General features: G+C 36.9%; 1 protein-coding gene across 7 annotated transcripts in view; it reads right to left on the reverse strand.

Moving 5' to 3' along the window:
* UBR5 (ubiquitin protein ligase E3 component n-recognin 5) overlaps positions 1-26,147 on the reverse strand; it is an 85,560-nt gene that overhangs the window by 14,420 nt on the left and 44,993 nt on the right. For 3 of the 7 annotated variants that reach the window (XM_032223481.1, XM_032223479.1, XM_032223474.1), the window contains 27 exons: positions 25,836-26,046; positions 24,263-24,389; positions 23,439-23,590; positions 22,438-22,533; positions 22,005-22,128; positions 21,628-21,725; positions 20,753-20,901; positions 19,433-19,524; positions 17,362-17,508; positions 17,156-17,274; positions 16,025-16,151; positions 15,789-15,918; positions 15,503-15,663; positions 13,923-14,162; positions 12,340-12,463; positions 11,596-11,707; positions 10,929-11,060; positions 9,911-10,168; positions 9,377-9,645; positions 8,030-8,241; positions 7,583-7,813; positions 7,070-7,143; positions 5,744-5,916; positions 4,531-4,644; positions 2,577-2,794; positions 1,537-1,657; positions 1,354-1,452 (listed from right to left, as the gene is read on the reverse strand). In XM_032223481.1, coding sequence (XP_032079372.1) covers positions 1,354-1,452; positions 1,537-1,657; positions 2,577-2,794; positions 4,531-4,644; positions 5,744-5,916; positions 7,070-7,143; positions 7,583-7,813; positions 8,030-8,241; positions 9,377-9,645; positions 9,911-10,168; positions 10,929-11,060; positions 11,596-11,707; positions 12,340-12,463; positions 13,923-14,162; positions 15,503-15,663; positions 15,789-15,918; positions 16,025-16,151; positions 17,156-17,274; positions 17,362-17,508; positions 19,433-19,524; positions 20,753-20,901; positions 21,628-21,725; positions 22,005-22,128; positions 22,438-22,533; positions 23,439-23,590; positions 24,263-24,389; positions 25,836-26,046 — 4,110 coding nt within the window. The remainder of the gene's footprint in view (positions 1-1,353; positions 1,453-1,536; positions 1,658-2,576; positions 2,795-4,530; positions 4,645-5,743; positions 5,917-7,069; positions 7,144-7,582; positions 7,814-8,029; positions 8,242-9,376; positions 9,646-9,910; positions 10,169-10,928; positions 11,061-11,595; positions 11,708-12,339; positions 12,464-13,922; positions 14,163-15,502; positions 15,664-15,788; positions 15,919-16,024; positions 16,152-17,155; positions 17,275-17,361; positions 17,509-19,432; positions 19,525-20,752; positions 20,902-21,627; positions 21,726-22,004; positions 22,129-22,437; positions 22,534-23,438; positions 23,591-24,262; positions 24,390-25,835; positions 26,047-26,147) is intronic. The other 4 variants (XM_032223476.1, XM_032223475.1, XM_032223478.1 and 1 more) reach the window with 4 other exon arrangements.

Here is a 26,147-nt window from a genome sequence, read left to right on the forward strand (position 1 = left end):
GCCCATTTTTTTTTTCAAAAAAGGGCATGAATAACCTTTAGGTGGTTTGTAAAGTGCTCCTGGGTGGTGGCCCTCCCAAAAGACAAGCAAAAATGGGCCTTTTTGTCAAAAAAAGAGTATGTATAGCCTTTAGGAAGCTTATAGAGTGCTCCTGGGGGCTGGAAGAGGGGCAAAATTGAGCAAAAAACAGCCCGTTTTTCACTCATTTCTGCCCTCCCTAGCCCCCAGGAGCACTCTGCAAGGCTCCTAAAGGCTATGCACTGCCATTTTGGTGAAGGGGACGGGGTTTCGGGAGGCAAAAATGCTGTATTCAGTGTATAAGACGCACCCAGATTTTCAGCCTTTTTTTTTTTTGAGGGAAAAAAAATTCCGAAAAATATGGTACATAACTCAATAGCTCACCAAGTAAGCTCTTCTTTGCTTCTCACTATTGAGAGCTATATGTATTATATGGAAATGGGAGAAATGGACTTCTTAACTGTAGCATTCTTGTTCTAGAAGGTTCAGCCAAGTCCTAATACTGGCTATTATACCACCTGGCAACTTAGCTAATCTTTGGGTTTCCTAATAGCATCTAAATGGTCTTTTGATATTGTAGACTGGTATTTCTTGATGAACTGAAAAATATGGCTTGAGAGATTTACGCTGATGTGTTTTATTCATTGTCCACCTTCCTCAGAGTTTCTAATTTAATTAGCATCCTAACCAATTTTTAACCAAAATACACACATACAACCCTACAAATCCAGATTTCATGTAGTCTCAGTGGCATTATGATCAACAGTCTATCATCTCACTGACTTAAACTGGCTTTCAGCTATGTTTTGGATGGCTATATAAGTGTTTTACTGTCCTTTAATATAGAATATTATTTTAGTGTATCAAGTTTTTATTTTAAAAAATTAATAATTTTACAACTTTTATTGGTATTTTTTTCTGACATACAGAATTTTTGTATACATGTGTAGTTTGTGATATAAATCCCCCCCAAATTCTTTTTCTAACACGTTTTTTCTTTTGCTAACTTGTTTTAATGCTATGTATGTGCAAACGCAGATTACTTACTTCAAAAAAATAAAAAAACAGAAGTTTGTGACTCCATTCAATAACACTTTCCATAATATGGCGGAATCCATTATGGCAGATCTTGCTAATTAACTTACACAGAAATCTGGCAGATTTCTTGGACCTTCCTAGAATTTACCTATTCTGAAATCTATTCTGTCACTTTCTCTGAAACGATTTTGGATGTTAGATCAATTTTATACCCTAAATGCTGAAATGAAAAACAGGATATTCCACTACATGCCATCTTTTAAATCAAACTAAAATAAGAAAGATCAATTTCATTACCTCTAATGTTAAATCCCTAGACTGCTGATTTCTCAGCTTTTCCATTTCTCTGCGGAATTTTGATTCTTTCACTTCAAAACCACCTAATTCAGTCAAGATCTACAAAGATAATGTATGCATTAATAGAAGAAAAATCCCACAATACAACCAAGTGGCCCTTCGATTGACAAAACAAAAACATACCGATCCAGGTTCTGCTCCTACATCTTCCATGAATACTCTTCCAAATAACTCTAGAGAAAGACGCCAACGTCCAAGCAGCATATCATGAGAAATTACCATTCCCATGAAGCTACATTGTGGCCTGTGAAACAAATATACAAACAATTAATCAAGAAGGCAGTCACTTTTATATATCTTGCTTTTCTAGCAAGATTAAGGAAACATTCATCCTACAAATGAAATCAAGGAGTGTTTTAACCCAGGCAAGAAAATGAATAATATTTTTAAAAAATTAATATTCCTGCCACCCAATTCAATGGCAAACTAAGCCACAATTCAAAATTGCTTGCCTTATCAAATCTGAACTGTGGAGAGTCTCTTGTTGAACATTCAATAAGTTCTTTTAACTTTTGCTTCCAAAGCCCATTCTAAAAATTGTGTTCTTAGCATTATTATTTTAAAAAAGCAAGAAAACCAATTAATCATGTAGACAGGAAGGAGAACAAACTGGGCAGGGAGCTGTTTTATATTGATGATTATCTGTTGGCACCTAATAATAAAGCATGTTTCTTCTCCTCCTCAGACATAATCTTTCCCTTCTTTTTCATACTCCCACAGATACACAATATGCATCCTGTGATTTTCAGAATCTCAAGATTCCTCTATCCTCATACCTGCTTTTTCTCTGTCCTAAGTCTTGAATTCTCTGATACTGGGATAAGTCTATTTTGCTTTTAGAAATGCCTCACTTCAGCTTACCTATTTCAATTCCTCCCAAGCCCAAACTGTGTGTTGCTGCAGGAAGATGCAGACCTTTTCTCTACACTGGAAAGTTAGTAGGACCTATAACTCCTCAATAGGCAGAGAGAGAAGTCTCTATTATAATCCTGAAACTACACACTGGGCTGTATAGGGACACCCAGGAGGAGTAGATGCCACTTGTTCTTTCTCTCTCGTTTTGCCATCTAACTCAGACTTCAACTCCCAGAATTCCCCCAGCCAGACAACTTCCGTAACCCCACTGAAAGTTACATCTTTACTTCTTCTTTAAACAATGCTACCTGAAGGATGTTAGAGGAGGTCCTTCACTTTCAGTTAGCCCAATCTCTGCCAATAAACTGCTTTTCAGTTGTGCTGCAAGATCGTGTGCTGACGGCCCCGGCTTTGAACCTTCGGATTCTTCTGATGGCACATTTTGTTCTTCTTCTTTCTTCTGCCGATACTGCATGCTCATCACATTTTTTAAATTGGCTGCATAGGACATCTTGGTTGGAAGAACCTAATTGAAAAGGATATTAAAATGCTTTTGAAATAATTCATACGCTTTCAAGATAATACGGTTCTGAAAAATCACACTTAAAAGAGTGCTGAGTTTTCAAAGAAATCTGTGGGATCAGAAATTTCAGTTGCCTAAAGTCCCCACGGACCAACCACAGTTGGGACCAACAATTCTTATCATTAAGTGACACAATCATTAAATGAAGTGTCAGGTGACCATGCCCAGTTTGATTAAGTCACTTCAGCGCTACTGGCAGTCTTTGTTAAGTGCAATGTTCTGCAATAACTTTGGATTTACTAATGGTCTCCCCATTGACTTTGCTAGCCAGAAGCCTGCTGTAAAGATCACAAATGGCAACCATGTGACTTCAGGACACCACAATGTAAATATATGTCAGTTGTCAAGGACACAAATCACCATCTTTGATTGCTGGGACAGTGCAACAGCCACAATTTCAAGGGCTAATCATAAATCTCATGTTTTAGTACTGTTGTAATTTTGAAGGGTCAGTGAAAGTGCAGTTGGTAAGTGAAGACAGCATAAGCAGCAAATTTTAATTCTTCTTAAGGTGGGGGGGGGGAAACCAAATGGATCATTGCTTAGATCAACCTGGAGTTCTCGCTCAAGACACAAATATGGGAAATATGAAAGGAATGAAAAGAAGAGAATGACCAGAAAATGGATGTACTCAGTTACAGGGATGATGTGTGCACCATTAGAAAACTTGAAAGACCAGGTTGGGGGCAAATCATCATGGAGAAAATTTATCTATGTGGTTGCTAAAAATTGACCACAATTTGAACATAATCTACAATGGCATGCAGTATTTCAAAATAGCATTTTGAAATCTATCAAAACCAATGTGTGATGGAAAGTACTTTTTTTTTTTTTTTTTTGCTCACAAGTGCTCCAGAAGTTGCTCCTCACAAGGAGATTACAAGACAGTGGTCTTTAGCAGATTTTGACTATGGGAGATGACAAAATAGCCATGCTCAAACCAGCATGTGGTTTAAAAGGATACTAAGCTTGCATACCTTCTAATTTCTGCTCAGAAATTGCTTATTTACTAATTTAAAGTTATTAGAATCCTTTGGATAAACAAGGAATAGTTCTTTTATCCAGATTAAAAATTATATATTATTATTTCTGATAAATCTTAACAGACTTTTTATAACACCAGGACTCAAATGATGATGCTTTTGGGTTTTTTTTAAAATAGATAAAGAGTTGGGCTATGGAATGAAACAATCATAGGTTGTAAATTAAGAGGAGATGAAAATGTACTAAAATTGTTTAACTTGTGATGAAGGTTGGAAGTCACTTCTGTACATATTCTTTTTCTTCACTATATTTTTACTTTTCTTTCTCTCTCTTTCTATTCTTTAATTTTTTTTCCTTTGCATTTTTCCTTTTTTAAACTCTTCTTTCTTTTACTCTATTCGTTTTTACTATTACAATCTTAAATAAAATTATTTTAAAAAGGAATCAAAACCAAGATAAAAACAACACGGCAGCACCTTCTTAAGAGTAGCAATTATAAAGAAGAAAGACAATTGTCTTCTAATTTTCTAAGCCAAGGCAGGGGTCTCACAAGAGCAGGAAGTTCACTGAAAGTGGAGGAGGTTAACATGCACACTGTTACACTGATTTTTTCGACAGAATAGCAATAGCAAGAAGATATAGAGGAAAGGGGAAAAGGCTGTACGAATTATTTAATACACATAACAAATTCATACCTCAAGACAGTTTCTATCCATGGTCACTTCTAATAAACACTTCCCACTATTGGCAGACGATGAATAGAGACCTTGACTTGGCCGACCAAACAAATCTTCTTTTCTAGCATTTGGCTGAAAAACAATGTATCCATGAATATTATTAGTATTAGTACAAACAATGAGATAAATGTAACACCCTGATCATTTAACCAGAAGGTGGTGTGGTGGTACTGACATATCTATCTTATTTCTATTAAAAAAAAATTCCTATGCTATTTGTTCTGTGTCACTCCATGGTTGAGTCATACATCAGAATCAATATTAAAGATAAATTCAAGCAGATTTACAGTTTGAAGCCAACTTCACAAGCCCTAGTTAATGATAGATGACATTAATTAACCACAAATGAAATATACAATTGTAATCTGGATTCCCAACATCTGCATGCCTCCTAGAAAGTAGGGGAATAAATTAGATGGAAGATGGAACACCCAACTCAATAAAATTCATTCCGGAAGATACTCCACATTGGTTTGGCCAATCTGGTATCATTTGAATTGCAATGGGATTCTCTTATGACATTCCTCATCACCACTCTCCCTCAATCATACCACCACAGCTTAATTATCTTCAACAAGGTTGCTGGGTCCCCCCCACCCAGGTCTTAATCAATCTGGATTAAACAGGATGCATTAGCTCTGAACTACAGGCACACACTGCACGTAAACATTTTGTGTTGAATTTATCCTCAGGCGAGACACAGATCACAGATACAAGGAAAAAGGATCAATCTTCTCCATTCAGGTCCTATTGCCTAACTGCCTGGAAGATAAGCTGCTAACATTTCTTTTAAAGACGTTTGCCTTTGTGCAGATGGGTTAATAAGTATGGTCTGCAAAAAGAAAGCAGATAGAATGTTGGAGATAGCATCAAAAATGCTATAACTAGCATGCATACAAAAGTGATGTAAATGTAAAAAAAACCCAACCCACTAATATATGTTGGTTTGTCTGACCTGCTGCTGAGGTATCTTGTGTATGCTTGATTTCTACTGTTGTTAAGAATATCAGAATGGTGTTCCACATTTCAACAAAAGTACTAGTGAAATGACAGATCTCTATTGGAGGGGGGTGGTGTCATTTTACGTCATCCAATATGTTCCTGAATTCTCAATCTGAAAGAGCCAGAACAGCAGTACACACACCAAATAAATATTCTTGTTGAAGGCTACCTGTAACAGATGAGGCTGGTCTGCCAGAGGGATGGCCTCTGCTAGAGGAACTTCAAAAGGATTAGGGGGAATACAGCCCAAGAATGTCATAGAATCTGATCGCCGGAAGAATGGATGATTTTGGCCTGTTTCAGCTGGAAGGGAGTCCTCATCCTTATCATTAAGTGTAGTACCTGGCAAGCAGAAATGTGAAGGAAGGAAACAATTCAATTTTGGAGCACTTGGAAATAGCTAATTTTGTAATCATCAGTCACTGATACTACATGACTATTTTGATACAAAGTTCTCTTTCTTCTTGCATATCTTTACCACTTCCATGCAAAAAAGTTTTGTTAGGCATAAATTTCTTCAAGATAACCTCCTTTCTTTTTTCAAACACGAAGGGTGGTTTGAACATACAACAGCATCACCTGCAAGCACAGCTATCAAGATCTTATTTCTTTTCATACTGAACACATATCTATCAGGTGACAAATTGATATTATTATTTCTTGCATATTACTTCTAACTGATACTCAACTGAGCTCTTCAAATTCTAAGAGGTGAGAGGCTCAATTAAGAATATGGATGCTGATCTCATAGGAAAACCTTGAAATACAGAAAAACTATGAACATTGGAGTCTAGGAAATTGAATTTCCAAAGTTCTGGCTTAATCCCCCAGAAATTCCAATTTCCTGTATTTTAAGTGAAGAAACACTCTGCATGAACAAGCAGAACTTAAGCCTAAAGTTATTCCCACCATGCTCTGCAAAATTATTATTTTTTTGAAAGAGAGATTAGTCAAGGAGCATATTAAGATGCTCATCCATGCATATTAATATTATTCTTTCCAAAAGGAAAACAATCCAAACCAGTAAATGAGGATGTAGGAGACAACAATCTTCCATTACTACTTGAAAGCCAGAAACTTGGAAATTACGTTTGGTTGCTAAATGATTATGTGTCAGTCTGTATTTGCGCAAAACATCCCATATAGAAATACTTAATATACTTTTCTCTACTAAAAAGTGTTTTTCCTTTAGTGAAACAACAAAATTTGCTTCACTACATTAATGTGTCTCAATACTTATGCAAAAATGACAATACATTATGAGATGACTGCTTTCATTCTTGAAATGTAATTCTATTATGCTAAATGGAATAATTAAAGTATTTTCAAAAACAATTTATTTCTAATTTATTTATTTATTGCATTTATTTCTAAAAAATAATGCATTAATTTTAATAATAAGATTCTTCAGCCTCAAAACAAATCCTTAAGGCATGTGAGGCATAATTAAGCCTCCATTCATTTTCTCTTCTCCCCAAGCCATATTAATACTAACTTTGATTCGTATCATCATCATTTTCATGTTCAGAATCTTCATTGTCCAGGCCAAGTTCCAGAAGCTCTCGAGTCCTAAAAAAAGATTCCATTTTAACTAGCCAAGAGTAAAATTTAGCAAGCTCTATCAGATCTCTCCTGTAGCAACTTAGAACAATAAAACCAAAAATCAGTATTTCAAAGCTGATTGGCCATAGTTATTAGAAAGTGGATTACAACTGTAACCTAAGAATTCCAGGAAATATTCTATTTTCAAATGAAAAACCTATGTATAAGCAATTTAAAGGTGGTACAATTATGATAGTTTCTCAAAAATCTTTCAATATAATGGGAAAGATTCTTGTCTTATTTGTGAATTAACTGCACCTGTAATCTTATAAAAATATAATTATGTACATCTGCCACAAATGCATGATATATCCTAAAATATATATTTAATCTTAAGGAAAGATAGAGGAAAAAATACAACTTGCTGCTCAGCTAGCTAGTTGTCTATTATTGATCTGGTTTCTACCTCTTCCGTTCCAGCTGAGGCGTATCCAAAGTTGTTTGTTGGTTCATTGCTTTAATCCAATAAATGAGAGCTTGAAAGACATAGGCTACATGTTTCAATGAGCAGACATCTAAGACTGGAAGAACATCAGAATGCTCATCATTGTGGGAACGCATCAAGGAGAGGGCGTAATTCAAGAAATCTCCCCTTGCAGACATCATCCCCTGTCGAGCACTGAGCAATGTAGCACGCCTGCAATTATAATAAGTATTACAATTCTACAGTTCTACAATTGCTGGTTTTTTTTAAAAAAATCATGGTTAAATCCAAAATATTATCACTTAATTTACATAAATATGACCACACTATAAATAAAATACGTCCAAATATAAATTGCTGCTCTGAATTTTTTGGCACAAGCATATTACTTATAGGATTTTTTTAAAAAACATACAATTGTTAACATACCGTCTACCCTCCAAAGTCCTTAGGCTAGCTTCTTCACGTGCTGTCATCCTCTCTCTCCGGGTTGAGTTCTGTGATGCATGAAGAGGATGGTTTGGATGGCCAGGATCTCCAGCAGAGGCAAGTGCAGATCCATAACGTAGCTGAGCTTCAGTGGAGTCCATAATGCTCACCATCCAATTCCAAGTGGGAATCAGTTTGTCTTCAACGTAATTCTAAAAACATTATTATTGCCCATTTGTTACATACAAATAATACAGGTAGATAATTTTCCTAATAATATTTATTTTTACGTTTCTGGAAGCACTGAATCGCTTCTTAAATTTTCCTTTTATTAACTTCCTGATTTACAAGCAGACATTTATCATGTTTTTGGCCAACCAAGAAACCAGAGATTGGAAAGAAGTATAAGGAATTTCTAACTGCAGTTTAAATTTGGACCAGAAAACCAGTCTGAAATCCATGCCAGGTTTTCAGTTCCCCTCTTGCACCCCAGGCACACACAAGTATAAGCCTCCTGCTAGGATTTTACCTTTGAAATGCATCAGGAGTGCAAAATAGCAAAAGAACAACAATGGCTGGAAATGTTTATCCAGCGGTCTTTGTTATTCAATCATTCTGACTGAAAGATCTTAAGACTGAAGTTTCCAGAAGTTTTCAAAATAGGTTTGCAAAGCTGGCTGGAGAATGGGAGAAGACTGAAATAAACTAAGTAAATTGCAGGCACTAGAGAGCAGAGCCTAGTGCAAGGAATGTCCCTTGTTAATAATGAGTAGCATCTTTAGCAGACTGCCTAATTGTCTCTCTATCAGCATGTGTATTTTCCTTTACACAAATGCAGACCATGGAGTTCTGTAATTATTTACATAAGTCTGCCTTTGATTTCCTTCCTTCAGTGCCATTTTGCAGAGCTGAAAAGTAGGAGAGAAAGAGGGAGGGAGAACTTTTAGTCATTTGAATGTGCCAAATGAATAGGCATGTGGGACGGCTTAGGTTCATGCATTGTGTGCATGCTTGTATTTGGGCGTATCCATTGCTGGTATGTACAGATCCAACCTATTTTGGCAGAGCTTGAGAGCATCTGGAAGAACTATAGGAATTTCTCTGCTATGATGCAGGGAGGAAATTCCACCCAGTATTTCAAAACAAGGCAAGATGCATATAGAGCAATTTTTTAAAAAAAAGTAATAATAGGCAAGTAAATAGATCCTGACTAAATGAATAACTATTTATTGAGAGAAAAGGAGTTATGAGTTGGAATGAGAAAAGGGCAGATTTTTATGGTGTGTGTGTGTGTGTGTGTGTGTGTGTGTGTGTGTGTGTGTGTGTAGAAAGCACACTGCATTGTACCTGTAAATTCACAGCATCTTGGTATGTCAGCTTCACTGCAGCTGGGATCTGGGAGTATACCAAATGATTGTATTTGGGAATTAGTCCCATAAGATCTGATATTTGTCGTATCACAATACTGTATGCCCTTGCCAAACTGCTTGCAGATGTTAGGTAGCTGCTAGCATTGCTCGCCTCAAGAGCTGCGGCTGCGGCTGCTGCACTGGTACTGATGGTTCCGCTCCGACGCAGGTTGGATGGATCAATATAAATTAAGCCTGCTGAACTGGCTAAAGGGAGAGAAAACAAAGAGCATTGTGGGAGGAAGGAATAGACAAAAGCAAACCCCAAGTATTTATACCAAAGCAGAACCTCCATCTTAAAATGCTTGTAAGTGGCTGTTAAACAACAGAAGCACCACATGACAGGTAAAAAGACAATTCTGCAGGGCTACACCATGTAAAAATTTGCATCTACATTAAGAACAGTAACAAAAAGTAGTGAATCAGAAAATGTCAGACTAGGAATTTTTTTAAAAAACCACTTCTGAAATACCTGCTGGAGCGGAGGTACTAGATGGTGCCGTGCTAGTGGTCCTCTGATTCTGGGTGTTGCGTACAGCCCACTGCATGGATCGGGGGGCCTGGGCTGCACCATTGGCATGAGAGCTGCTGGTTGTTCGCTCCAGTGGCTCATCCAGCATAAAGGTTTCTTGCTCTATATCATCGCTCTGACTGCTGCTGCTGTCTGAATCACTGGTATCATTTGATTGAGAGTCATCCTCAGAAAAAAAAGCTGGCACGCTACTAGCGCCTATGAAGAAAGCATATATAAAAGTTGATCGTTTCACATTTTTATGAAGGAGCAAATCTTCTAAGGGCAATTTAATGGCTCTTTAAAGCAAATGCAAGCAATTTAATTGAACAAGTGAACCTCAATCTCACTAGCCTTAGTATTTTCAGTGATATGAGATGGCTGGAGTTATAGTCCAACATCAGGAGAATGCACACTGCCCGACCTGATTTCAACTGACCTAGCCTCATTTGCTTCGATTAGATCGGCCTTGTTTGGAAAACTGGAAATCCTTGTTTCCAGCATGTATAATAAAGTCTTTATTTTAAAAATTGTAACAATAGACACAACTCTGTTTTTGCATACCGTACCATGTACATCACTCACAAGATTTATGTTTGCATTTATATTCCGTTTTGTAGCATAAGGAATATACTAGAGGCATCACAGTATCTTTACACCCAAGATAATATGCAGACAAAATATCTCTCCACTTTTCAAAACATATAACTTTTTAAAGTAACTCATATTCAGAGTCTTCAGGGCATCTTTTTATCCTAGATAATATGCAGACCAAAACATAATTCCACTTTTCAAAACAATCTAATTTAAAGCAACTCTCTTATTCAGAGTCTTGGTGGCATATATCGATATTATGCAGACAAAATATCTCTCCACTTTTCAAACAATCTCTCAAACTTAAAGCAACTCTTATCCCAATTTTTTCAATGTACTGTATTGAGGCATCCCAGGAAAATGAAGCTGACACAAAGCACATTACCTGCTTCTGATCCTGCCGTAGCTGCAGTGACAACACTTCTGCGCCCACTAGCATTATCCTGGTTGCTATGATTACTTTCACTGTCACTCTCTGTTTCTGCTGCCGCCAATAAATCCAACTCCATATCGCTTCCTAATGGTAAGTATAATGAAATGTATGCAACTATTACAAAATGTTTACAAAATAATTCAGATTCTTGAAAAAAAAACTAGTTTAAATCACACCCACTATTTACCATCACATTGGAAATTTGCATATTTCTTCCACCATGTTCTTGCTTGTAAGAGAAAGTAGTTCTCTAAACCCTAGCTTAACAGGCTGGGGGTGTGCTATTTAGTAAATATGATCCTTTTCAATGCTTTTGATAGATATACAAGTTACATTATTATTTGTACCACTTTTGTGGCAAAGTAAAATGAATTGTGGACTTTATTGTGTTAGAATAAAATATATACATTCTGCAATCTTTTATTGAAGAGCTGAAATCAATATGAAAGGTCAGTTCTTATGAACTTATAACAGTACTAATGCAAGGATAATTTATGCTGCACTTCAACAGACTTGCTAGAAAGTATACCTCAATGAAAATGTTACAGTATTCTTTGAGTAACCATGAACAAGGTCATAGCTATGCCTAGTCTCAACCAAAGGCAGGGATAAAGCATACCATCTTCATCATGTTCATCATGCTGGCCTTCTGCTTCTGCATTTTCCTCACCATGTTCTTCTTGTTCATCATGGTGATCTTCTTCTCCTGCAACTCCTTCAACTACTTCAACCTGGCATGAAAGAGTATAATATCAAGTCACACATATAATGACCTAGAACTTATTGTATATACCATTTCCCTGAAAATAAGACCTCCCCAGTTAATAAGCCCAATCAGGCTTTTGAGCGCATGTGCTGAAATAAGCTCTCCCCCAAAAATAAGCCCTCCCTGAAAATATTGTAACACAGCAGCAGCCATGTGGTGACCATACTCACTGCCTCCTGAACCTCAAAAATAAGACTACCCCCAAAATAAGGTCAAACGCTTATTTCAGAGGTCAAAAGAAAATAAGATCCTGTCTTATTTTCGGGGAAACACGGTATAAATCTGACCTTTATGGATATTTTATGCATGTGCTTTTTATTATTTTCAAGAACTGCCAAACAGAATCCCCCAAAGCAAAGAGAAATGAAAAACACACAATAGGTTATACTGTTCTTTTCAGAGTCCAGGATACTTAGAAGTCAACAGGGCAGTGTTTCTAGTATTTTATATGGCTGTCTACAAAGTTAGATAATTGTTTATGAAGTATTAACTTTACAGGCAAAAGTGCACATGCTTACAGAATTCACATTATCCTAAACCAGTATTTATTTTGAAATACACCCAACATTGTGTATTGAAAACAATTACAATAATAACCTCTTCCACATCTGCTGACACAATATCATCTTGTTCTTCATCTCTGCCACGAACTGGCTGAGACTGACTGATCCGCCTTTGCTGTGGATTCCTAATGATATATGAGGATTGTGACTGACTGGAACTGAAAACAGAAGGGAGAAGAAAGCCTTTAAAAAAATACAAACACAAAGCAATACTCATAAACATAATTTTGACATCAAAAAATAGATCAATGGAGAGAAGATTTTCTATGACTATTTTTGTTACCTAACTGACTTTATATGCCTGCCCAAACTCTGGGGAGTTAACAAACTGGAAAACGCATTTTAGAAAATTAAAATCAACCAAGCACTGTTGGGAGTCACTTAGCAAACTTCTGATCAAAAACAAGATGGGCTCGCTCCTAAACTTCACTCTATGTCCAGGGGAAGCACCAGGTCTTGAGTGCCTTAGTAAAGGCCAGAGAGTTTGGAGGCTAGAAAGTCGGGAGTCATCCAAATCAAAGAGGGGTATAATCATTTAATCTCCAAAGAATATGCTTCTTCTGTTCAGATTACAAAAATTCACTGGTTCTCAAACTAGATTGGGAACTGTGAGCAACTTTGATGGTGACAGAGCTGCAAATTATTTTTGATAATCTGATAGGGTTCCAGTTATGTTCAATCTGAATACGCCACCCTGTTTCCAAAAATTAGTGCCTGCTGAGTCCTCCCTCCAGTGCTCTCATTGTGAAGCAATGTTAAAGCTTATATTAAACATGTCACCCAAACTGCATGTTTTTTTTCGTTTAGTCCTCCTTTCCAAATAAGAACAAGGAAGCAGAAACAAAAGAATGCTGCTCTTTGGTTTTTCTCTCCTTTGCACACTTGGAGTGTGGGAAAACAAAGTCATGTTCTTCTTTCTCAAAAGACAATAAAAAAGAACCCATGGAGAAGAAAACTTATGGCACTTTTCCAAGCACTGGGTCTCTGGATGAGTATTTTGATTAAATGAACCCCAAAGTTGCTAGGAAGAATGTCAAGGGTCAATTAGGTTGGCAGGCTGCCTTCCAGGTTCTGAAAAGCATTTTAGGATCCAGTTTTGGAGCTAAGGAAGCAGCACAAGAGACAGCAAAAACCACAGCCTGGGTTTCTTTTCTGCGCCAGTCATTAAGCAAACCAATGGTTCACTATGCGTTCACTATATAACTGCAGGAGGCTTTGAATAAATGTGTGCCAGCTGCTGAGTGCCCCATGTGCATTCATGTGACCGGGGGGGGGGGGGGGGCTTTGGACTTAAGCACCCTAGGGAAGCCCATCGTAATTTCAAGCAGTCACTAAGTGACATGTCAAAAGTTGAGGATTATTTGTGGGATCCTCAACTATAGCTAAATTATATAAAGAAATATATAGAGAAAGAATCATTTTGGACTCTTTTTATTTATATCACACTGGTGAACCAGCTCTTTTACTGTTTGCTCGTATGTGTTTATGCAGGGGGGGGGGGGGTTGCCATTTGTTACTTTAAAGTAAACTCACCTGCACCAAAGACAACCTGACAAAGAGCATATGGCATTGCATTTAGAAGAATGTAATCATAATAAGCTACGTGCTGGACATTACCTGCTGGACTGGTCAGAAGATGGCCGTGGAGGAAGAGGTTCTACTGAGAACAGCTCTTCACTGCCTTGCATGGCATCTATACTTGTGCTTGCCAATGTAAAAGGTGCTGTAGGACGTGCAATACCCATCCTAACTGGGATAATGAGGGACTCTGCTACATTGCATAATTCCTCTACAGCATAAGGTAATAAAGCTTGGAATACACGCTTACATTTTCCAATTGGCTGCGGAATAAAGTTGCTGGAAAAGAGTTGGGAAAGGGAAAAATGAAGGAATATATTAATTCCAAAGGGACCAAAATATAAAAGATATATAAAATTAAGACTATTCTTATTTAATGCTTTTGCTACCCATGTAATTACAGCAATTTCTCCTTACTTTCAATCCATGATCAAACTGTAACTCCTCCTATAATGCTGCAAAAAAAAAAAAATCCTTTCGAAGAAAAAAATGTGTCAAAGCCCTGATCAGGTCTCAGAACTACTGAACTGTTCTCACACTATCCAGAATTAATTACTATCAAGCCTTCTGTTTCCCAAATTAGTCACTTCTCTCCTTCTAATTAAATAAACCTCCCTTCTTAAATTCTGGCTTCCTGCTTAGTCCAGTGTGATTCCTCATCATTTAAATCCCTTTATGACTTTGCTCCATCTCCTTTTCTGCACTGCTGTATCTTGATAGATCACTCAATTATGTCTTTTACACAATCCACGATTCTTCCTCACAACAACCCTCAATTATTCCCTTGCTGCACTCAATGTGCCAGCATATGATTATCTTACTATCATCTTTCAAACTCTTGTAAAATCCACTTTTGACATATTTTGCAAAATTATTGTTGTTATTTTGTTCGTAGATAAATCTAGGAATATAGAACTAAAATAATTCCTTAATTCTTCACCCAATTACCCTTGTCTGTTTTTCTTCAATAGTAAACTTGTTCCCGGGAATCTGACTATGTAAACGCCATGCAAAATGAAAACCAGCAAAAATAGCAAAATATTTAAATAAAATATGTCTTCCTGTCTTAATTCAACCCTATGGAGGAGTTTGTTCAGTTCTTGTTAAGAAGATGCATAGTTTCTCCAATGCACCTACCCACAGATCTGACAGGTATAAAAGCACCACTATATTGTTTAAACAATAAACAAATAAATAAAAGTAGAAACCATGTGGCAACATGTCATTAGACATGATGCCAAATTATTTCCGCCAATAAACACTTCAATACACTGTCTTTAAAATAGTAATGATCAGAGGCATAATATGCTACATTTCCATCTAATTTATACAACCAAAACAGCTGTCAATCAGATAGCTTAAAGCTAATGGAAATGATTATTATATTTTCTTAATTGCTCCTATTTTGACAAACGCTAGTGACTCACAAGTTTTCCATATGAAAGGGACATTTATTTATAAAGCGCAGGGGGCCATTCTCTGTTTTTCTTTTATACTGAACTGAAGCTTGAGGTTCATATTAAAAAAAACTACATGCATGTATATGTAATTTAAAAATACAGTGGCAGTTTTCACCCCAATGTTAATTTAAGTAAAGATTTTTTTAAAAAACAACTTACTTTTTCTTTTTTGAGGAAGCCATTTCCACACTAAGAATTACAAAAACTCTAGCTACAGAACGCAGAAACCGCATTGTAACAGAAATTGCTTCTTCTCTGCGACCTGGAGTGTACTTGTTTTGCAATTCTTTGACAAGTGTCCCCAGCAAAGTATCTAAAAGCTAAAGAAAACAACTGTCACATCACAGCTTAGATTTGCAAATTATTATATGAGCTTTTAATTGAAAAAGAAAACTGGCACCATGTATACCAAAAAAGAAAAAGAAAAAAGAAACACACGCCTTACCAAAATATCTGCTGTACATTTCACAATGAGACAATGTGTAAAACAATCCAGCCGAATAGTACCACTCTGCTGATTAAGGTAAACTTGTTCTTCAGGTAAAAGGTGACCAATCCTACTGCTTGCACTAAGACTTGGAAAAAAGCAAAAAAAGAGAAAAAAAGAGAATAAAATGTAGTTGCACGTCTACAACACAAAGCAAATTTTCAAAGTAACCGAAACATGGTGTCTATACACACGGGTCTTTGTTCTCCTGTGAGCCAAACATGATCATCGATTTCAAGGCATTCCAGTCTTGTAAAACACGTTCCAAGGCAAGCTGTGCAAATCGTGGCGGTTCTAAATCATGATCAGGCATATCTGAATCTAAGATACAAATAAAAGAAGACTTCAATTGTTTTTTCCGCAATGGAATATCCTTTTCCATAATTAGATATGGCTATGCCAACAGGTTTTGGGATATTAGGGAAATGGAAACTTGTTGAGATGGCCACATTGTTAAATATTGCTACTTTTATTATAGTTTTTTTAAACTCTTTGTTTTTATTGTAAGCCACCCAGAGTCATTTGTGAGATAGTCAGCTAGATAAATGGGAGTCCTTCCAGTTTGGTAAGCTTTCAAGTATGAATTGAACTGCTCAGAAAATCCAAGGAAGTTACATAGTTAAATCTGCTGCTACGTTCTGTCACAAACTTCCCTTCCATTTTTATCTACTGTTTGGTTGGAAGAGAGTCTGGAGAAGCCACTATAATATAATTGGAGAAACAATAACAAATATAGTCCACTATTTTCTACAAGAGGGTGGCAAAAACATTAAATTAGTAGAAATAATTCTGATGGCTCTCTGCCTCAAAGCAGAAAAAGATTTTCGAATAAGTGACCGGCATTCTGTTATGTTTGTGACTTAGAGACATCTATGGACAGGATACATATTTTCTTGTTCATGTAGAATTTCTTTTGCATTTTGAGGCTTGGTAAATTAAAGAATAAAATGGATGCCTTAAGTATTGCAGATGGTTAAGGCTTTCCATTTCGCATCTTAAAATGCCTTTGACCTCTCCAAATTAGAGGATGATTTTATCAATTTGGAGTGGACCCTCAAAAAATGAGGTTCAGTTGTATACCCCGAAACTGGAAAGATGATGGGAAAAGTAAATATTAAGATCAGAAAGGGAAGACAACTGTGGAAATATAACAAAAATAGCTGCTAAGTTCATCCTAAGTCAGGCAGGAAAATAATGGAAAGAGAAGCCTGGGATAGCTAATATAATAGTATTTATATTATATATTTTCTTCCTTTTATGTGTGCTGGGAGATTGTAATAGGTACAACTGTAGCAAAAAATTTTGTAAGTCATTGAACGGCCTACCTTCAGGGTTTGCAGTTTTACGATTACGATCTTCTCTAATTCTTGGTGGACGGTATTGGCAGTGCTCTACTGTTTGTCGCGCAACTGTCTGTACTAAGAACAGTAGAAGATGTTCCCCCCTAGAACACGGAGAGAAGTGTTAAAAAAAAAGACTGCTCTGAATTTCCCAGATCACATTCTCTCATTTGGAATAAACAGGCACTTGCCTACTATTTGGCATGGTGACAAGATTTGTAGTAGTAAGCAGCCGGAAAAGCAGATCAAGACGGGCAGATTTTTGTCCTGCAATTAATGTTTTGCACTTGCACTTCTCCCAACAATCACAGTATGCTGTAGGTGATGTGCGTTTAAGCCTGAAAGAGAGGAAATTTTAATTATGATCAATTTTCGTATCAATCTGAAATATAGATCTAAAAATGTGAGTTTTATGGTCATGTATAAAAGACTGTACTAAGTTAAGAGTAACAATTGTGAAAGAGAGTAAATTGTCCCTTGCCTAAGTGAGTATAAGAAGACATACTTTTTTCCCTTCTAAAAGAGGCTGAAAATTTGGGTGCGTCTTATACTCTGAATGTAGCCCTGTCCACCCACCAGTCCCTACCCTTCAGCCTCCACACATCCTCTTCCTGGCTGCAGAGATTGCCACCAACAATGGCTTGTTTTTGGGCTCTGCGTGTTGCGTTTTCAGTCTCCAAATGCTCAATGTGCAGTGCCCAAAATGGCTACCCGGAGCAGCTGCTGCCTTCTCTTACCCTGTCCAAGCTTTGCCTACTTTAGTCACTGGATCTCCCTCTGAGGATCAGCTGTGCTTTTGAAGCTGTTTTTCAGCCCAAACATGAGCTAAGCAATCTTCCGTGCTTTGCCTGCTTTTCAAATTGCTGCTCCCTCCGACAATCAGCTGTGCTTTAGAAGTACAGCCTCCACCATCCCCAACCTCAACATCAGCGAGCGAACTAATGTGCTGAAGCTGACCAGGCTAAGGACTAGCCAGATGAATACCTGGTAGGCAGAATTTTTTCACCCCTATTTTCCTCCCCAAAAACTAAGGTACATCTTATACTCCGGAGCATCTTATACTCCAAAAAATACAGTACTTGTGAATATATAGCAAATGTTGACAAGGAGGAAAACTCAAACCCCTGTATCTAAACAGAAAGGAGACGGACAGTCAGAGAGAGAAAGTAGGATCGGTTGACATTTGGATGGAAGACACTCAAGTCATACCATGCTGTATATTTGACTGGGAAGTAGAAAAACATTTCAGAAAGTGGCCATGGCAAGCTACCAAATGTTGCCAAGAAAAGAAAATGGCAAAGGTCATGTGATGATTTAGAGTTACCATATTTTTCGCAGTTAAGACACACCGGAGTATAAAACGCACCAAGGTTTTGAAGAGGAAAATTTTTAAAAAAAATTTGCACTCTTTGTAGACTGCTCCCGGGGGATGGGGGGCAAAAATGAGCAAAAAACGGGCTGTTTTTCACAAAAATGGGCCCGTTTTTTGTCAAATAAAGGGCATGGATAGCCTTTAGGAAGCTTATAGACTGCTACTGAGGGCGGGAGGGAGGACGGACAGTTTTTTGCTCATTTCTGTCCTCCCCAGCCCCCAGGAGCTCTCTGAAAGCCTTCTAAAAGCTATGCACGGCCATTTTGGCACAGGGGGCGGAGTTTCGGGAGGCAAAAAATGCTGTATTCAGTATATAAGACACATCCAGATTTTCAGCCTCTTTTCTGAGGGGAAAAAGGTGCATCTTATACTCAGAAAAATACGGTAATCTTGACTTGAGGGAATCTTCCCCTTCTCACCCCAACAGAAATGGGCTCCACATGTTGAATTTCAACTTATGTGTCCTATGTTTCCATACATTAAGAGCAGAAAAACATAACAATTTTAAATCTCATTGTGAGAGAGCAGGCTGCCCAGAAGGGGCCACTCCTTGTTACTATTGTCCATCTCTTTCAGCCATCTCCCCAGCCAGCACAACATCACTGGATAGAAAAGCTTATTGAGAGACAGCTGGGTGTGGAGGGTCTATGTTCATGTATGGAAGTAAAGCAGCCTGAAGTAGCCTAAAAGACCTAGAAAGAGGCAATTTTCTCTAGCAAAACTCACCAGAAGTAGTGGTTGGAATAGCAGTAGGAGGAGTAGAAATGGAATGGTCGTGAGTAGTAGCTTGTGAATACCTGTGTTGTGATGGCTCTTTTGTATTTAGAGCCCACTAAAATGGGTGTAGTTAAAAGAATCTGTGACATTCATTATAATAAACATAAACGTACTTGCAATCATGGCCTTTATGGCACACTCGTGCACATTCTGTGCAACAGCACAGAGATTCCAATAAACCACATGTTCGGCATTCAAATATATCCTGAAATGGGAGGAAAACAACATTTTAGAAAAAGTCAAATTAACACTCTTCTCCTCCCTCTCTCTCTACATATAGATATTGGAAGTACACTGGATGTTTGGCATAAACTATGACTTCCGTTTCTCATTCTGTAGAATAGGCAAACACTGGAAAAAGTGCATTTGCAGCAGTAACTATCTTAAGAATAGGAGTTTTTTTAGAAAAAAAAAGTGGGCTAATTTTCAGCTGTGTTCACTTTTTTTGCAATAATTTTATTAAGCATTACAATTAAAAAGGTAAAAGTTAATACAAACTAAAAAAGAAAAAAAGAAAACCTGTAGAAAAGAATAGAAAAACCCAGGAAAAAATAAGGGGGGGGGGGGGAGAAAAATAGAAAATAAGGAAAGAATAAGAATAAAGTAAAGAAAAAGAAACTTATAAAGTAACTTCTCCCTTCGTCATAGCAAGTATAAAACAATTTTATTAACTTATCACTTAAATTTCACCTAAAATACAACAAAATAATTCTTCTTCCCATGTCTCATTTCTTATTTATAAACAAAACTATGAAGTCTTGTCATTCTGGTCAGCAAAATTCCATTAAGGGTTACCAGAGATAGTAACCTATCTATTTTAACCTTGATGAAGTAACCAACTTTAGGTTACTTCCCTTTACTTTTTAACAATCTGGATTTTTAATCTGTTTAAATATATCCTAGAACTAGATTTTTTTTCTTCTTCTTTGTCTCTTCTCAAAAAAATCTTTCAAAACTTTAATAGAATTCTCTTTTTTAAATCCATATAGGAATGTTATCCAAGTCACTCTTCTGGTTTATTATTTATATGTCCCTTTTCATTATTAAACATCAGCTGAGCACTGTTTCCTTTCCCAATGTTACTCAAGATTAGATTTTTCATTTAGCATACAAGTATTAAGGCAAGGTAACATCTAAGTAAACACTTATCGCTTTGGCTGAATACCAAATTAGTCATAGTTTTAACATCAAGGAAATAAATTAAACATAAGTTAATGAGTTTATTGCAAGAATAATTACAACTGGATTTAAATACTGAGATTTCAAAACTGTTTTAGTCTGGAAGGAAGGGAGGGAGGGAGGGAGGGAGGGAGGGAGGGAAGGAGGGAGGGAGGATTTTTTAAAATAAATTGTAAGCTTGGGGAAATAAAGATGTTTAACCTAGCAGCAAAAAACAAATGACAAAAATGCCAACCAAGACTCCCTAAATTTACCTGATTTATATGTTCTGCACCAGTCCATGTAAAACTACAAGTATCATTGCAACACAAAACATACAAAGGAGAGTCATCTGGATTTGTGCCAGTTGGACAAACCATTCCCATAAAGACATCTTCTTCTTTTTCACTTGACATTGCCTCTGCTTTAAAAAGGAGAAGAAAGAGGAGGGGAGGTTCCAAATTAAACATCAGAACCAGGGGTTTAAAAACCTTAATACTCAGAAGCTTCACAACAGTGAAAAAGAAACACTGCTTTACTTCAGTTACATATTATGCAATACGTACGCTAAATTCTTTCTAGAAGTAGGTTGTCCTGTGACTATTTGACTTTATTGAGGAACTGCTATACACTCTCTTTTAATAAACTGAAACTGTTTTAAGTCAACAAGATAAAATGGCAATAAATAATGAATATAGTTTTTTTCTTCATTCAATCATGTCCAATTCTCAGAGGTTGTCTGGATGAATCCTTGAAGTTTTCTTGGCAAGTTTTTTTGGAAGTGGTTTGCCATTGCCTCCTTCTTAGTGCTGAGAGAGACTGACTGACCCAAGGTCACCTACCTGACTTCATGCCCAAGGCAGGGCTAGAACTCAGTCTCCCAGTTTCTAGCCTGGTGCCTTAACCACTCCACAACCTGGGTCTCAATTAAAATATAATCCACTACATATAGGGTAAAGAAATAATTTTTTGAAGAAAATTCCTTCAGATGAATTAATCCAACCACAGAGAAGGGGAATATTCCATGTAATATGAGACAAGTAGCAAGGAAACTGCAATTTTCTATTCATTCTATATTATAAAATGTGTCAAACTCCCAAAAGAAAAAATCCTAAATCATTAGCAATTTTTTTTAAAAAAATATCCATACCTTTTGCAACTTTCTGTGCAGTTTCTAAAATAGTAATTGCAGCAGGATATGCTCTGCCACTGACTGCAGACATAAATGGTGTCATTCCCCTTGCATCCCTAGAAGTAAAAATATATCCATGTCATTTTCCAATTAAAATATCTTCAGGAAAGTTTTTTTTAAAATAATCACCATATAAACATTTAAAAAAACAGCATACATTTTACTTGAGTCCTTATTTTCAAATATACATAGGGGAATATGAGGACAGATGATTTCAACTTAAGATGCATGACTGAAAAAGCAGGAATAAAGCCAAATACTGACAGTTTTGAAGAAGCAAATTATTCTACCTGCTTCTCAAGAGTATGCATGAAATTTAACCAGAGGACCCTTACTTGGCTGACAGGAGTTCCCGGAGATATGGCTGTAAAACAACACTGTCACACAACAATTTTAGTATGAAATGTGCATTGGCCTTCCTGTCTTTTGATTCCACTACAGAAGGTTCTGTAGAAGGACCTACAAATGAGAGAGCATGGATGAAAAACAAAATTTAAAAGCTGCTTTGTTGCTGTGACAATTATGACTATATTTGAAATGTGATATGACAACATTATTAATATTAGTGGAAATAGAAGGACTGGACATTTTATATTCTAAAGAAACATTTTAACTAACAACATATTTTAATGCATGCAAATTATTATGGAATATACTTGTAAGACTTACAGAAATACTTGCAAACAACAGTAGTTAGTACACCTGTAGAATATTTTTAGGTAAATGCACCTACATAGTATTTCAGCAGATCAAATAATGTTCTCTCACCTGGTATGGTAGAAGTGCTTGGTCCTTGGCCAGTGCCAGTTGTTGCTGTGGTAAGAGATCCCACAGCAGGAGCCAGGATAAAATCAATGTCACCATCTTTAGCAAATAGAATAGCAGGATGTACATCAATAAATAAAACACATCCCAACATGAAATCCCCCCTTAACTAAAAAAAAATCACTGCTTGAAGTTTTCTTCTAGCGAAAGGTTATTCAATAAGTCGGAAGTAACTAACAAACAGCAAGCAACAAGCTTAATATAAGCAACAATTGCTACAAACATCCATTTGTTTGATAATTTAACTTCATTAAATACTGCATGCAGTCAAATAGGTTATGTTATATACCGTATAAGAAGCACCAAGGTTTTGAAGAGGCAAATTAAAAAAAAAGTTTTTGCACTCTGCAAACCTTCCCATAACAGCCAATTTTTCACAAAAACGGGCCCGTTTCCCCTCCCCCCCAAAAAGGCATGAATAGCCTTTAGGGGCCTTGCAGAGTGCTTGGGGGGGGGGGTGAGCAAAAAACAGCCTGTTTTTCACGAAAACGGTCCTTTTTTTGTAAAAAAAAAAGGGGGGGGTGGATAGCATCTAGGAAGCTTATAGAGTGCTCCTGGGGGCTAGGAGGAGGGTAAAATTGAGCAAAAAAATGTGCCGTTTTTTGCACATTTCTGTCCTTCCCAGCCCTAGGAGCTCTCTAAAAGCTTCCTAAAGGCTCTGCATGGCTATTTTGGTGAAGGGGTGTGGTTTTTGGAGGCAAAAAAATGCTGTATTCAGTGTATAAAACGCACCAAGATTTTCAGCCTCTTTTTTGAGGGGAAAAGGTGCGTCTTATACTCTGAAAAATACGGTACCTATTATAGGTATTTAATGCTAGGTATATATGTCTTTCATTTACATTTATATTTACATTTACATTACTCTTGCTACAGGTTTCCTCTGACATAGCATTAACATTTGTTTGGAATCTGCAATTATGCAGAGGAACATCTCAGGATCTTACCGGGATCCATTGCTGGAGGATCAGGAACCCAGCTTGGAGGAGCTATGGGAGGAGAAACAGGATCCTGATGGTCACTTGATGAAGCTCCAGCTTCATGTCTGCCCAAACCCGCTGCTCTCAAAGATCGTCTCATCATTTCTCTCAGTCGCAAACTAACAATAAAAAGGAAATCATAGTTAATGGTGCATTTTTAGAAATATAGATATATAATTTTACCAAAATTGCCTGCCAAGCTGGTAAATTCTTCTAAGTTTATACTTCTGTAATCAAGTAAAAGTATCCAGCCATCTTGCCTTTCATTAGCCTCTCCTTCCAACTGCTTTTGATATTTCTAAGTGTCAGCTCTCTCCAGTGAATCCTACCTTTGTATTACAAAATATATGTTATTTTCATTATGGCTTCCAAACCTGATTTCACCTCATCTGTAATGATGCAATTTTCTTGTGATTCACATTACATTACTCGATAATAATAATATTAATTATTAAAAACAATTTTCTCCAGCATCACAATTCAAAGGTCCCAAATGTGTTTTTTCCAAAAGGCAACTGAACTTTCTTGGGGTCTTCTTTGAAAACATTCACTGAATTAAGCAAGAAGCTTATTCAGTGAAGAAAGCAATTATGTTTGGAAGAGTCAGCAGTAAGAGTCAGGAAAACTAGGCCATCAAAGAACATGGTGGCTGGAGAGCATCAAAGCTGACACCAGCCAGAACATTAAAAAATTCAAAGAAGTAGTGGAAGATAAGGAGTGATCTGGCCCATAGAATCACTAAAAGTCCGACTCGACTGAAAGGATAACATCATCATTCACCACTAACTTACCTTCTACTGCTGGAGGAACCTGCACGATTTCCTGGTCCATTACTTGACACCACTGAAATAGCATTTGCAATAGCTTCAACAGCAGATAATCTTTCAGCAAACGTATTCCTTTCTGAGCGCTCTGCTTCTGAAACATAAATAAGAACCTTGAAAAAACTGTTGATACCATGGCTGAAACAATTTATCTTTCACATGCATTTGTCATTTTTATATAAATGTCCTAATATGAAATCAATAGCATATTAATATCAAATATTTACTCAAATTCAAAATAACGAGAGGGATAAGTTTATTTAATAAAGTTTTAAAAGGCAAATTAAAAAAAAAGTTTTTGCACTCTGCAAACCTCCCCAAAAACAGCCCGTTTTTTGCGAAAATGGGCCCATTTGTTGTTGTTGTTGTTTTTTTTTTTTTTTTCAAAAAAGGGCATGAATAGCCCTTAGAAGGCTTGTAGAGTGTTCCGGGGGACTGGTGGGGGAAGCAAAATTGAGCAAAAAATGGCCTCCTACAAGCTATGCAGGGCCATTTTGATGAAGGGGGTGGGGTTTCAGGGGCAAAAAAAATGCTGTATTCAGTGTATAAGTCGCACCCAGATTTTCAGTCTCTTTTTTGAGGGAAAATGGTGTGTCTAATACTCTGAAAAGTACGGTATCTGCATGTTGATCAATTGACAGTCAACTAATGGCTAGCAAGGCAACTTAAGCTCTTTACTATAACATTCAGTAAATGTGGATGTCAATCTCTTAGCAATGTAATGATGCTTTTTGAGGACGCAATGTTCACAGGCTCAAAAATAGCTTACAGAGCATTTTAAGCAGCACTGGGTAACACAGAAAGTAGTTGACATTGTTGTTGTTATATTTTGCCTCCAAGTAATATTACCAGAAAGTATGGAAATAAATATATTTGAGTCTGGTTTTGCATGAATGTTTATGGAATAAAAGTGCAAATAATTTCCCAGCCGTCTAAGGCAGCTGTTCAAAAAAAAAAAAAACCCAACCCACAGATGATAATATCATTGGAAATCAGAAGTTTTGCTACTAAATTTTGGTGATGCAGTTAAGGGTCACAAACAACTCATAAGTTGCCTATCAATGATTTAGAGAATGGGGACCAAAATTAGCTTCCTTTCCCCTTTACTCTACAGCTGTCAAGTGCCAGGAATATCAGGAGATCCAGACAGTTCAAATGGGTATAAAGATCTTCTGTATTTCCAGGAAATTATATGCTTGTGTTAAGGAGGTGTTGACAGCATTCCCATGGCTGCTCTAAAGGACTCTGTTGGTCCAGGAAAAAAATGCAGCTTAAATACCAACAATTGTAGTATGCAGGTCCATCCTGCTCTGAAACGTATTTTTGGATTTAAAACTGAAATGCTTCATATCATTGTGCCCACTTTTAAGTCTCCAGGTAGCTGTGCTGGCCATGGGTATAATGTTTGAATCTCAAAGACTCTCAAAGTGACTAATTTGTCTACATATGTACAAAGCTAGTTCAAAATTGATTTCTCAATAACAGTGGACCCTTCTTTCAACAATGTGCAGAAGAATTTGCATCAGATGGTTCAGCTTACCTTCTTCCTCTTTAGTTTCTTTATTACTGGTTGGAAAGCACACAGACACACAAGCATGCAGAATATTTCTATTTCCGTCACATCGATGGCCAAGGAATGTCTGTAGCATTTGTGGGTTCTGATCCAAGACAACAGCTTGTTCGAGGTTCATAAGATACTGTCTGCAGGACTCATAGTCGCATCGCAGAATATGTTGCATTAAAGTTTGCTTCTGCACCCAAAAAATAAAACAGGCACCGTTACCCAGTATATGCTACTGTATGCAGTTTATTTTTTAAAACTATGTTACTGCTCTGATTTTAATGAAAAGGG

This window comes from Thamnophis elegans, chromosome 8 (assembly GCF_009769535.1).
Source record: "Thamnophis elegans isolate rThaEle1 chromosome 8, rThaEle1.pri, whole genome shotgun sequence".
NCBI classification, from domain to species: Eukaryota; Metazoa; Chordata; class Lepidosauria; order Squamata; family Colubridae; genus Thamnophis; species Thamnophis elegans.